Raw genomic sequence first — 12,932 nt, forward strand, 5'->3', positions numbered from 1 at the left:
GCACACTAGAAATTAAGCTGCTGCAGCAAGCCAGTAACAGCGCTCTCTGCCTTATCAGAAATGACCAAACAAGGTGCCCACACATGGACCAGGGACGAGGCGTCCTGGTCCTAAGTCAAGGATTATGCTAAATATAAAAGTAACTATGATGAGTTAATTTAAACCTGAGGTCCAAAATGGGTTAAAAAAGAAAGAAATTGCTAAGTTTTGAAGCCAGGATTCAGATTGTTTCAGGAACCATTTAGATAAAACTCAGAAAAAATGTATGTGATACTGGAAAAGGCAAAACTTAGATACTTTGAAATTAAAAACGACATAACTGGGGGGCTGGCACTGGGCCTGCACTGAAGACGCCACGTGAGACGCTGGCATCTGTATCAGAGAGCCTCGGTTCAAGTCCCGGCTCCACGTCTGATTCCAACTTGGTGCTAACGGGCAGCCTGGGAGGCAGTGGTGATGGCCCTGGTGGTTGGTGCTCCTGCCACCCGGGGGGAGACCCCGATGCAGCGTCTCCTGGCTTCAGCCTGGCCCAGTCCCAGCTGTTTTGGCCATTTGGGAAGTGAACCAGCAGATGAGAGACAGCGTTCTCTTTCTTTCAAATAAATAAAAATTTAAAGAATTATATAATTTTTAATCGCTTAAATATAGGCAGATATTTTTAACGTTTATTTGTGAAGATGAGCCTTTTGGAAAACAAAGAAATGCATGAGAAAGATTATCTCATTAGAAATGTCCTGGCGTATTTCCATTTCTCCATACTTATTTTACAAGGGTGTTTTATAAATATAAAATTATGAAAAGTATAAATATTCTTTATGCTATCTTATATCCTACTTATTCATAATACTATTGCAAGTTTCTAATCTTCCCTTCCAATACACTTCAATAACATAATATTCCAACACTGACAAAATGATTGTCCTACTCTTTTACTGATGACCACCTGGATTATTTCCCAGTGTTCTATCACTGTAAACAGTCATGGACGAACACCTCTGGAAACTAAGAACAGTAACTCCTATATTTTATATTATCTCATCAGGCTGGATTTCCAGAAGTAAAACTGTACTATTATTTTATTTCATTTTATTTATTTGAAAGCAGAGAGAGCATGCTCCCATCCACTGGCTCACTCCCCAAATGTCTGAAACAATGGGACTGGGCCAGACCAAAGCCAGGAGTCTGGAACTCAATCCGGGTCTCCCACGTGGGTGGCCAGGAGCCAAGTCCTTGAGCCGTCACTGCTGCCGCCCAAGGTGTGCACTAGAAGAAACTGGAATCAGTGTGAAGGCCAAGCACAGCTTAGCTGCTGAGCAAAGAAGTTACCAATCAGAGCGGCTTCATCCTGTCCCGCTAGTGAGCACTCCCTCCCCAGCTAGCTGACCAGGCCAGCAGCAGCCCAAGGGCTCCCCGTTAATGCTCACTTAACCCTCACATCAGTTCTGCAAAGCACTGTTCACGGGCCCATTCCACTGTCGTGGAGAGGCACACAGAGGCTGAACACCTTGCCTGAGACCACACAGCCTCAATTCCAGTAACAGTTCTGCAGTCCGCACCCTTGACCACTCTGTCAGTCTCTCCTTCTGGAGGCATAACACCGTTCCATACCAGCTCCCGCGAACCTGCGCCTGCAGTGGGACGGCGGAGCTGCTCTGACCCCAGTCCACAAAGCAACTGACTCCAGTGTTTCATCTACACCCATGCCCGTACGCTGCTACACTCCCGAAAGTGTGGAACAGAACACTAAAATCATCCGGAGCAGGTCGGCTGCATTTGACACCAACAAAGCACATCTGGCTGAAAATGAACATTCTAGCAATCTTGTGAGAACCTGTGCTTTATAATATCCCAAAGATTTTTTTTAAGATTTATTTATTTGACAGAGTAACAGAGGGAGAGGGAGGGGGAGGGAGAGAGAGATTTTCTATCTGCTGGTTCACTCCCCGAATGGCTGCCGTGGCCAGGGCTGGGCCAGGCTAAAGGCAGAAGCAGAAGCTGGACTGGAAGTGGAGCAGCTGAGACACAAACCGGCACACGCGTGGGACGCCAGCACTGTCCACGGAGTTTCACCCACTGAGCCACAACGCCGACTCCCCAAAGATGATTCTGACGAATGAAAATCCTGATTTCTCAACCGTTCTGAGGACATGAAAGCTGATTTTTAAAAGCCCAATGCACATACCTTTTCGAACCCAGTCTCCTGTATGAATATTGATAGTCACTCCCACTAAATTGCTACTTCGTTGTCTTTTTTCCCAGAGAAAATCGAGAGCTTTTCTTGCATATTCCTGTAATTTAAAAAAAAGAGCATTCTTTAAGAACTTCATGTCTTTGGCAAATAGGAAGAAATCAAAGTCTCATAGAATATGTCAGAATTACGTAAAATTCCTAACTATTTCTAACATAAATTTCCTTAAGTCAGAGTTTGGGAATGTCACGCTGAGGCCGCCCATTCCTGCAGTACAAGTTCAGGTTCACACATCTGACTACCTTACATCAACTGCTGATGTAACTAAACACGTACTTGTTAAAGAACCTCCTTGGATGTTCTCACAAAGCTCACCCGTCACCTCGTCCAGCTGAGAATGCACAGAGCTGGAAAAGTTTTAATTCTTGATTCAACCTATTTATGCTGATTCTAAAAAGCAAAGATATTTTTAAATGGTAGAATTTCAGAGCCAAAAGAGCTTCTTACAAGTTATATTTCCTTACTTCCATTTTACAAGTAAGAAAACAGGCCCAGTGAAATTAAAGATTTAACCAAAACTTAGAACTGGATCACAGGATGGCCAGTCGGAGAGTTCACATCTCCTCATGTATCAGCCCAGGTGTCAGGGAACCACTTCCGGCAAGGGCTGGACTCACACATTCTGGATTTTGGTTGCTCCGGGTCCTTCAGGCACAGAAACAATGTCACAACTCACTGCAGCACAGCTGTGGCCACAGACGAAACTACACAATCGAGCATGGTGTGTTCTAATAAAACTTTATTTACAAAAACCTGCAGCAGCTGGGGTTGAGAGCCCACAGACTGTAGTCTGACAATCTTGCATAAGATCAGCGCTGTCAACTGAATCAGGTGGCTTCCCTGACAACAAAATTACTATATATTCAAAAAGTTAAACAAAAAAATCAAGACTTTGAACAGATTTACCCCGCACACACGAGAATGAACTTGAGTTCCCAAAGACACGAGTTCTAACGCCACTCATCACCTGCCAGCCATGCAGTCTCCTCACCTGTAAATGCCACAGTGTCTCACAAAGTCTGTAGTTCGTGTTACGTTAAAGAGCACGCACACGTGTTTGCACTTCTCAATAAGGGGACGTGTCAGTGGGCAAGGCACAGGGTGAAACTTTAAGTACATAAGACGAACCAACCAAACATGTGACATCTGTCCTCAGACATCTGAACAGACACACACAACCCTAACTAGTTTATTGACATTCAGACCCGCTCTCTGCAATGCCGCCAGGAATCCCCATTTCTGCTTACTCTGTGTGTACTGTGTCGAATGATTAAAAATTCTCCTAAGTCACTTGTTAGAAGAAGAGGGTGCTTTGTGTTACTACTGTACTCCTGATGCTATGCTTAAATCAATTTAGTTTGTAATATAACACATACAGTGTGTTCACAGCAAACTGTATTGGGGATACCAAGCCTTTCGGACAATGAACACTTCCCTTGCAGTAAACACATTTACAGATGAGACCCCCAACCAAGACTTAAGTGGACAAAATGTCCCTGTTTAGAGAATTGGTGAAGGTTTCAGAAAAGCAATAGCCCATCTGGAAGTCTAGCAAATAAAAACACACATGGGCCCACACAGTATTTCATATAACACTCATGACATCAAGGAACCATCAAATTCACCTCAGTAAAATGGCTAAAAATTGTCCTAAGTATAAACCCAAAATATAATTTTATAGTTTGTGAACAAAATACAAAATTGCATTTCACATGGCTACTTCACAAATGACTTAATTTATGTTTCTGGCCATTTAGAACCATGCGGTGGAATCTGGACCAAGTCCACTGCAGTAACAGCATCTCTCTTAGCCTACACACAGCACGCAGGACGCAGCCATGCCCAGTGCCCAGGAGATCAAAGACCATGAAAGCAAACCTCAAATATCGTTGCTCCTGTGAACCGACTGAGCGCGGCAAACTCGAGGATCAAGGTACCTGCACAGGCCGTACAGGTGTCTGTCTCAGTTCCCGTCCGAGCTTCTGGCTTCCTGATGCCGAACTTCAAATTGATCTAAGTACAATGACAAGATTACTTTAGTCCTTTCCTCCATGATTTCAACATTCAACATCACTGCGACAACTATAGAGAAAATATCTTCCACAATAATTTTGTTGTCTGGACAGCGTGCGCCAGCTAGTACAAAAGTCAGGAAGTAGACCAGACTTATAAGAAGTTAGGGGGCCGATGCTGTGGCGCAGTAGGTTAACGCCTTGGCCTGAAGCGCCGGCATCCCATATGGGCACCTGTTCGGGACCCGGCTGTTCCACCTCCGATCCAGCTCTCTGCTGTGGCCTGGGAAAGCAGTAGAAGATGGCCCAAGTCCTTGGGTCCCTGCACCCGCATGGGAGATCCGGAAGAAGTCCTGGTTCCTGGCTTCAGATTGACGCAGCTCTAGTCGTTGTGGCCAACTGGGGAGTGAAGACCTCTCTCTCTCTGTGTGTGTCTCTGTCTCTCCTCTCTCTGTATAACTCTTTCAAATAAAGGAATAAATCTATAAAAATAAATAAATAAATTAGGCTTAGGAGCCAGCACAGTGGCATAGCGGGTAAAGCTGCCACCTGCAGTGCCAGCATACCATGTTCAAGTTCAAGTCCTAGCTGCTCTACTTCTGATCCAGCCCTCTGCTATGGCCTGGGAAGCAGAAGATGGCCCAAGCCCTTGGGCCCCTGCACCTGCGTGGGAGACCTGGAAGAAGCTCCTGGCTCCTGGCTTTGGATCAGCCCAACTCTGGCCACTGCAGCCATCTAGGGATTGAACCAGTGGACGGAAGACCTCTCTCTCTCCCTCTCCCTCTCCCTGCCTCTCTGCCTCTCTGTAACTCTGCCTTTCAAATAAATAAATCTAAAAAAAATAAAATAAAATTAGGCTTAATTGAGAATTTGTACCAAAAAAAAATTGTACTAAGCAGTTTCTCTTAGAGGAAAAAACTGACTGATATGGTTGGTATCTGAAAGGAGACTGATTTTATTTATGGATTTTAAAAATCTGAAATATAGTATACCACCTTACCCTTACTGGCAGGCAGATAACAAGGAAAACTTTTCAAAGAGGTATTTCTTTTGTAACTCAAAAATAACCAGATAATACCACCACAGTAAAAACCCAGACTAACTAGTATCACACATGAGAAACCAATTAAAACAAGAATGTTTTTCAACAAGCCAAATAAACAAAAAGGAAGTAGGTATCAAGAATTTAGAATAACAAATTAACAAAACAATGCAATCCAAAACATTATGTATGTTCTCAGGACAATCATTCAAACTCTTAGCAAGAAAACTCGAACACATCTACATTGCAACTAGAAATCAAGTGCATGCCAGTGTCCAGTCGGCTGACTGTAAACAGCACACAACGTGGAGCCTGTGCTCACACCACTGGCTGAACCACAGGGCCCGAGCCCAAGCCCCGGCTGCGCTGTGGTTCCTGACTCCAGCTTCTCTGCTCCGCGCCCTGGGAAGCGGGGAAGGAAGCAGCAGGCCAAGCGGGTGGCGGCCCCGACTCAGGGTCCCGCTCAGCACTGGGAGCGAATGAGCAGATGGAGGCTCTGCTGCTGCCTCTCAAACACATTTTATAAAACAATTTTTATAAAACAATGAACTTACAATGAAGCAATCTTCAAAAATAAAAAAGATCTGATTATACTAATTCCATTAAAATATAATTTTTATAAATATCTGCAATTAACAATGAACAATACTTGATTAGTTCTTTAAGATTTATTGTATTTAGAACTTGAAAGGCAGAGCAAGAGAGAGAGAGGGAGACAGAGAGAGCATCTCTCTGCTGGTTCACTCCCCACATGGCCACAACAGCCAGGGCTGGGCCAGGCCGGAGCCGTGCACCAGGAGCGCCATCCTGGTCTCCGACACAGGCGGCAGGCCGAGCACTTGGGCTACTTCTGCTGCTTTCCCGAGTGGTCAGCAGGAGCTGGAGTGGAAGCAGAACAGTCGGGACTAGAACCACGTTCCTGTACGGGAGCCCAGCGTCGCAAGCAGTGGTCTGACTTACTGCAAGCCTCAGGACAGCGGGGACGACATATCAGGAAGGTCCCGTGTTCCACCGCCACAACATGGTTTTCAAATGGAGCCCCTTGTATTAGAGGGTAGGAGTAACAAACACCTACGCTAAATTTATCGGCATTATTTGTTACAGTGAAAAACCCTTAAAATGTGCGAAAATCCCTATATTCTGTGGCTGTAACTTTAAGAAGACAGCGTGTGGATGAGGTACGGGCTAATTTGCGAGTTTGAAAAGCGGCCATCAGGGCAGGCACTGTGCTGCCATGCTACGCAGCTGTCTGGGAGGAGCACAATCCAGAGTGCCTCCCCCACTTCTGACCCCGCCTCCTGCTAATGTGCCTGCCAAGGGACTGCCGAGGGCCCCAGGACTGGGGTCCCTGCTCATGTGCCTGCCAAGGGACGAGGGCCGGAGGACTGGGGTCCCTGCTAATGTGCCTGCCAGGAGACGAGGGCCTGAGGACTGGGGTCCCTGCTAATGTGCCTGCCAAGGGACGAGGGCCCGAGGACTGGGGTCCCTGCTAATGTGCCTGCCAGGAGACGAGGGCCCGAGGACTGGGGTCCCTGCTAATGTGCCTGCCAGGAGACGAGGGCCCGAGGACTGGGGTCCTCGTCCACGGGGAGAGCCGGGCGGAGTTCCTGGCTCCTGGGTTCAGCGTGGCCCAGCGCTGGCTGGTGTGAGCATCTGGCGACGTGAACCCGCACGCGGCAGATATTCTCTCACTGTGCCTCTGTCACTCTGCCTTTCCAAACAATAAATCTTTTTAAAAATGGAATAAAAAGGCCAGTGCCATGTCCGCCTGCGGCGCTGGCACACCGGGTTCTAGTCCCGGTCGGGGCGCCGGATTCTGTCCCGGTTGCCCCTCTTCCAGGCCAGCTCTCTGCTGTGGCCCGGGAGTGCAGTGGAGGATGGCCCAGGTCCTTGGGCCCTGCACCCCATGGGAGACCAGGAGAAGCACCTGGCTCCTGCCTTTGGATCAGCGCGGTGCGCCGGCCGCGGCGGCCATTGGAGGGTGAACCAACGGCAAAGGAAGACCTTTCTCTCTGTCTCTCTCACTGTCCACTCTGCCTGTCAAAAAAAAAAAAAATGGAATAAAAAAATGACCAGTAACTCTTACAAAAGCATTTCTGTCCAGCAAACAGAGCTAAAAACACTGGTGCTAATACTACCGAGGATGCATGTGTATCTGAGAGACTGCCAAACACACGTCCCTGGACAGCAGCGGTACTCCTGGGTGCACGGCAAAGGGCTGGACGTGCTCCGCAGGCCTCGTGGGAACAAGGCGCTCACAGCACCTCCGCTCAGAGTTAATATGGCAAAGGAATGACAATGTACAGTGCTGGCTGCGGTCTAACCACATGGCTCATGTCCTCTCCTAGACACTCAGCCTAAACAGAAAACAAGCAAAATGTAGAAAGGTCTGTGTAGGGGCAGCACTGCGGAGCAGTGGGTAAAGCCCCATCTGCAGTGCCAGCATCCCACACGGGCTCTGGTTCGAGTCCCAGCTGCTCCACTTCCCAGTCCAGCTCCCTGCTGAGGGCCTGGGAAAAGCGGCAGCAGATGCGCCATGTGGTTGGGCCCCTGCCACCCTTGTGGGAGACCCAGAAGAAGCTCCTCTTTGGCCCAGTCCTGGCCGTTACAGCCATCAGGGGAGTGAACCAGCAGGTGGAAGACCTCTCCCTCTGTCTCTCCTCTCTTTGTAACTCTAAGTTTCAAATAAATAAATAAATCTTTTTTAAAACAATGTCTCCAAGAATGTTCACAGGAGAATCATTTAAAATATTAAAAGTGGGAAATGTAACTAAGAGATTTAATTATAGTCTGCTCCATTAAAAAGGAAAACACATGCACTAACTCGCCGCTGGACAGCACTGCGTGCCTGGTGCTGTCCCTCAGGGAAGGACAGCGAGGACAGCCTGTCCACAGAGGGAGGGACAGCCCACGGGTGCTGGCCCACGGTGCCAGCCCACAGGTCCGGAGGGAGGACACTGGAGGGTGTGGCTGGAACGGCAGTGAGTGTCAGGAAGCCGACTGGCAAACCGTGACAGATTCCAAATGTTAGACACTCGGTACAACAGGGAGACTCAGAACTTCTGAAGGTAATGCGATAAAAATTATATTCTAGTAGTAGTAGTTCTCTTTCTGGGAACTGGAAAGGAATGAATACAAGCGGCATGCGGAGTAGTTTAGGAACAGAATTCTATCAGCCTCAAAAGCACAGCACAAGTGAGAAAACAGAGCCGGGCCGGGCGGCGCCCGTGGTGACTGGGCAGAGGCAGCAGGACCCTGAGCAGAGGTGTGCACCGGGGGACAGCGCGCTCTCGGCCTCCACAGCCCGTGGTGACTGGGCGGAGGCAGCAGGACCCCGAGCAGAGGTGTGCACCGGGGGACAGCGCGCTCTCAGCCTCCACAGCCCGTGGTGACTGGGCGGAGGCAGCAGGACCCCGAGCAGAGGTGTGCACCGGGGGACAGCGCGCTCTCGGCCTCCACAGCCCGTGGTGACTGGGCGGAGGCAGCAGGACCCTGAGCAGAGGTGTGCACCGGGGGACAGCGCGCTCTCGGCCTCCACAGCTCCTTTCTGGGTACTTCAGTTCCAAGATCTTCAGGGTCAGCTCCTACCACTGACCCTGCAGCCACCCCCCTACCTCTCAGCAGAGAAGAAACCCCAAGAGGAGGGGCCTTCATCACCACTCTTCCCTGTCCCCCCTCCCCCCACAAACACCCACATCCTGCAGCCAGTTCTCCTGGAGTCTGCTACAACACCTCCTGCTTCGGGAGACTCTCCGTCCGGCACGTGAAATGTGGGGCACACCCTGGGCGGCTCCCTCTGTGCCGCGCACAGCACACCTGCCGTCTGGGAGGGAGTCCCAGCCTGCTGCAGCCACGGCTCCAGCTGCATTTTCTGCCCAAACGACCTGTGCCCCCTTTCTAGGCGGGGCCTGCTGCTTCCCGCTGCAGCACCACCTAATCTGTTAGCAAGGACACGCGGAATCCTCAGCTAATCTTATTCTACATCACTCAAACCTAACTTGACTGAAATGTTAATACACATTAGTTCTACGGCTTGAGGAACATGGTCTCCGATCACCAAACCCATGCAAGAGAAGAGGAGGAAGGCGGTGGGAGTCTTCAGTCACTCACCCTGGGGTAAGGGAGGCCGCTGGTGGTATTGAAGGCCGGCAGAAGCTTGTAGCCCAGCTGCTTTGCCATCTGCAGGAGCTCGTCACTGTACCACTGCATGTGCTCGCCCTTCTCTCTCAGCATGATGGCCAGCGAGTGGCCCCCGAGCAGGCCCCTGCGGTCAGAGACGAGCGTTATCTACAGCACAGACACCACCGGAGCTTCTGGGGTATCTTCGTGCCAACAGCTTTGCATACGCGAGGGAAGACTACAGCAGAACCAGTTGTGTGTATCACCCTGGCCCCTCGTTCTGTGGCCACACAGGCTGTGAGCACAGGTGCCACGTGCTGGGAACACCCAGCACAGGGCACTGTTAACTTTGCTTACAACAAAGAACATCCGAATAGCACAAATGTGATTAACTTTAACAAACTTTGAATTTATAGTTTATTTTTATGACATCCTTAACTCTTAGCTTAGCATTTTAGTTTTCATAAAATTTTCAATGTGTTGGGTGTTCATACATTAGCAATCCCTGTGAAAGGCAGCATTACCCATTTCTTGCACTTAACTGAAGACTCACTTTAACAAAAGCAAACAAGTTATAACAACACAAATTAACAATTAAATGCAAAAATTAATGATGCCGAAACCTGAATTAATAAATCCTATCATTTCAGATTTCTTAACATCTCAAAAACATTTCGCACGGTTTCATGGAGCGACAACCCTATAAACTCAGTTTCGTCCGGCTTCTCTTCAGAGGTGCTTCACTGAGCCGTGCAGCTCAAGAACCCTGTGTCCTGACGATGCGACAGGACTCCCCCCGGCTTCAGTCCACACGGACTTCAGAAGCCGGCTGCGATGACAACACAGCACCAGGCCAGCCCACAGCTCCCGCTGCCGTCACACCCCAGCCTGGATCTTCTCACCTTCTTCATTCCCATCAAGAAATGAGCAGCACACTCCAACCTCCTCTGTCATTGAAACGGCAGCGTCGGGATTCACTTACCCAAGAACTCTGATGTTCGTTTCGAAGACGGATACAACTACGTCATTATCTAAATTAACATCTCTTAAAACTTTTCTCACTGCATCTTCAAATTCTTTTGTTTTATTTAATACCTAAGAGAAGAAAATTATGAAATAAAGTTCTTTTCTACCAAATCAAGGGTAAATATCCTCAGAATGAGCGGCTAATAGCAACTCTGTATACTTTAAACAGTGGCCCCACACAAAACATTCCTTAAGTACGCAAGTATAAAACTGTGGAAACGTCCAAAGCTACAAAAACCAAATACCTAATGATATCATTCAGCATGGTGATACTCTTATTTTGTTTTTGAAGACTTATTATGTGGAAGACAGAGGGACAGAGTAAGGGAGAAACAGAGAGACCTTCCTTCCACTGGTTCACTGCCTAAATGGCCGCCACAGCCAGGGCAGGGCCACGGGGAGGCCAGGAGCTCCACCTAGGCCTCCTACGTGCACGCAGGCCCCCTTTTCTTCGGCCATCATGCACTGCCGCCAGGTGAGCAGCAGCAGGGAGCTGGATGGGAGCTGGATGGGAGCGGGTGTAGCGGAGACCCAAGGCAGCACGCTGCTATGGACGCCGGCCTGGCCGGCAGCGGCTCCACCTGCCGCGCCGCAACACCGGTCCCTGTGTGCCCCTTTCAGATGCTCTGCAGCGTCATCAGACTCCTGTTCCGGAGTCTGAAACTGAGCTCTGGACGTCACATGGCACCACCGCAAAGCGCTGGAGCTCAGAGCATGTCCGGTTTCTGCATCAGGGAAGCCCATGCAAATGCCCCAAAACCCAAAAGATTCACAAATCTACCCAAGCAACCTGTACACAGCCTCTAACACAGAGCTCATGAGGTGACTCCACTGGGAGACAAAGCAAAACACCATCCCGAACGGCTTCTGCCTGAGCAAGTACTTTGCTCAGGGAGTGACCAACTGACCCTGACCCCACACCTGCCAAGGACGTCCTTGCAGTACCCGAGGAGGGAGCACAAGGCAGGGGTCCAGAACAGGCCCTGACGGACCTCTGCTGCCTCCACTCACTGCCCGGCCCAGGCCCCTCACTGCCCTCTCCTCACTGCCCGGCCCAGGCCCCTCACTGCCCTCTCCTCACTGCCCGGCCCGGGCCCCTCACTGCCCTCTCCTCACTGCCCGGCCCGGGCCCCTCACTGCCCTCTCCTCACTGCCCGGCCCGGGCCCGTCACTGCCCTCTCCTCACTGCCCGGCCCGGGCCCGTCACTGCCCTCTCCTCACTGCCCGGCCCGGGCCCGTCACTGCCCTCTCCTCACTGCCCGGCCCGGGCCCCTCACTGCCCTCTCCTCACTGCCCGGCCCGGGCCCGTCACTGCCCTCTCCTCACTGCCTGGCCCGGGCCCCTCACTGCCCTCTCTTCACTGCCCGGCCCAGGCCCCTCACTGCCCTCTCCTCACTGCCCGGCCCAGGCCCTGTCACTGCCCTCGCGGCCTGTCCCCCCATCTACAGAGCAGAAGCTCCTCATCTCAGAGCGCCGAGCTCTCAGAAGAGCCCGTGTGCGTCCAGACCTGGCGGAGCGCGGTGGCACTCCTGTCACGTGAGGTGTCCTGACCCAACTCTGCAGCCCTGCAATGGGCCCCATGAAGGGACCGGCATGCAGGCCTCGACAGTTTTCCTCAACTTGACCGTCTGACCTTCTGATAATGTTTTGCAGTGATTTTTATGGAGTATTTCCACTGAAAATTCAAATTTGGTATAAAACATTACATAAGAGTATCTGCTGGGGCCAGCACTGTGGCATAGTGGGTAAAGCCACTGCCTGCAGTGCCAGCATCCCATGTGGGTGCCAGTTCTAGTCCCGGCTGCTCCACTTCCGATCCAGCTCTCTGCTATGGCCTGGGAAAGCAGCAGAAGATGGCCCAGGTCCTTGGGCCTCTGCACCCACGTGGGAGACCTGGGGGAAGCTCCTGGCTCCTGGCTTCAGATCAGCACAGCTCCAGCTGTTGCAGCCATCTGGGGGGTGAACCAGTGGATGGAAGACCTCTCTCTCTCTTTCTCTGCCTCTGCCTCTCTGTAACTCTGCCTTCAAATAAATAAATAAATCTTTTTTTTTTTTTTTAAAGAGTATCTGCCTGAAATACAGTAGAAGTCAAATTTAGGGAAAGTCCTAAGTAAGTATCAGATGAAATGTGATCTCACACTGCCCACTCTCCTCTCAGTGTCAGAGGCACACGGCCGGCCAGGCAGGGCACAGCTGTCCCGCTGCCCCACACTGCTCTTCAGCGTCCCTTCATCTGTGCCCTCCTTCTCTGGGTCCGTCTCCTGGGAACGTCTCCCTGCTGAATCGCGGGCTGGAAGCCAGACTTCCCCACAGGTTTAAAGGTCTGAACTGCCTGCCTAACCGAACAATACCTTCCCTCCCTTCTCTCCAAATGAAACAACAGCACAACACCATCTGTCCACCTCAGCACCCCAGGAAAATCAAAGTGGCCGGAGACCCCCTTGTCCACAGTTAGCCAGAACATCCCCTCCAACGGCTCCACCTC

The 12,932-nt window shown here is 50.4% G+C and overlaps 1 protein-coding gene across 3 annotated transcripts in view; it reads right to left on the reverse strand.

Moving 5' to 3' along the window:
* Nucleotides 1-12,932, reverse strand: part of EDEM3 (ER degradation enhancing alpha-mannosidase like protein 3) — a 74,360-nt gene that overhangs the window by 34,654 nt on the left and 26,774 nt on the right. For all 3 annotated transcript variants that reach the window (XM_070055039.2, XM_051821021.3, XM_051821019.3), the window contains exons 5-8: nucleotides 10,404-10,516; nucleotides 9,413-9,566; nucleotides 4,127-4,261; nucleotides 2,183-2,288 (exon numbers count right to left, since the gene is read on the reverse strand). In XM_070055039.2, the coding sequence (XP_069911140.1) occupies nucleotides 2,183-2,288; nucleotides 4,127-4,261; nucleotides 9,413-9,566; nucleotides 10,404-10,516 (508 nt within the window). The remainder of the gene's footprint in view (nucleotides 1-2,182; nucleotides 2,289-4,126; nucleotides 4,262-9,412; nucleotides 9,567-10,403; nucleotides 10,517-12,932) is intronic.

This window comes from Oryctolagus cuniculus, chromosome 13 (assembly GCF_051225735.1).
Source record: "Oryctolagus cuniculus isolate XC-2025 breed Fujian yellow rabbit chromosome 13, ASM5122573v1, whole genome shotgun sequence".
NCBI lineage: Eukaryota > Metazoa > Chordata > Mammalia > Lagomorpha > Leporidae > Oryctolagus > Oryctolagus cuniculus.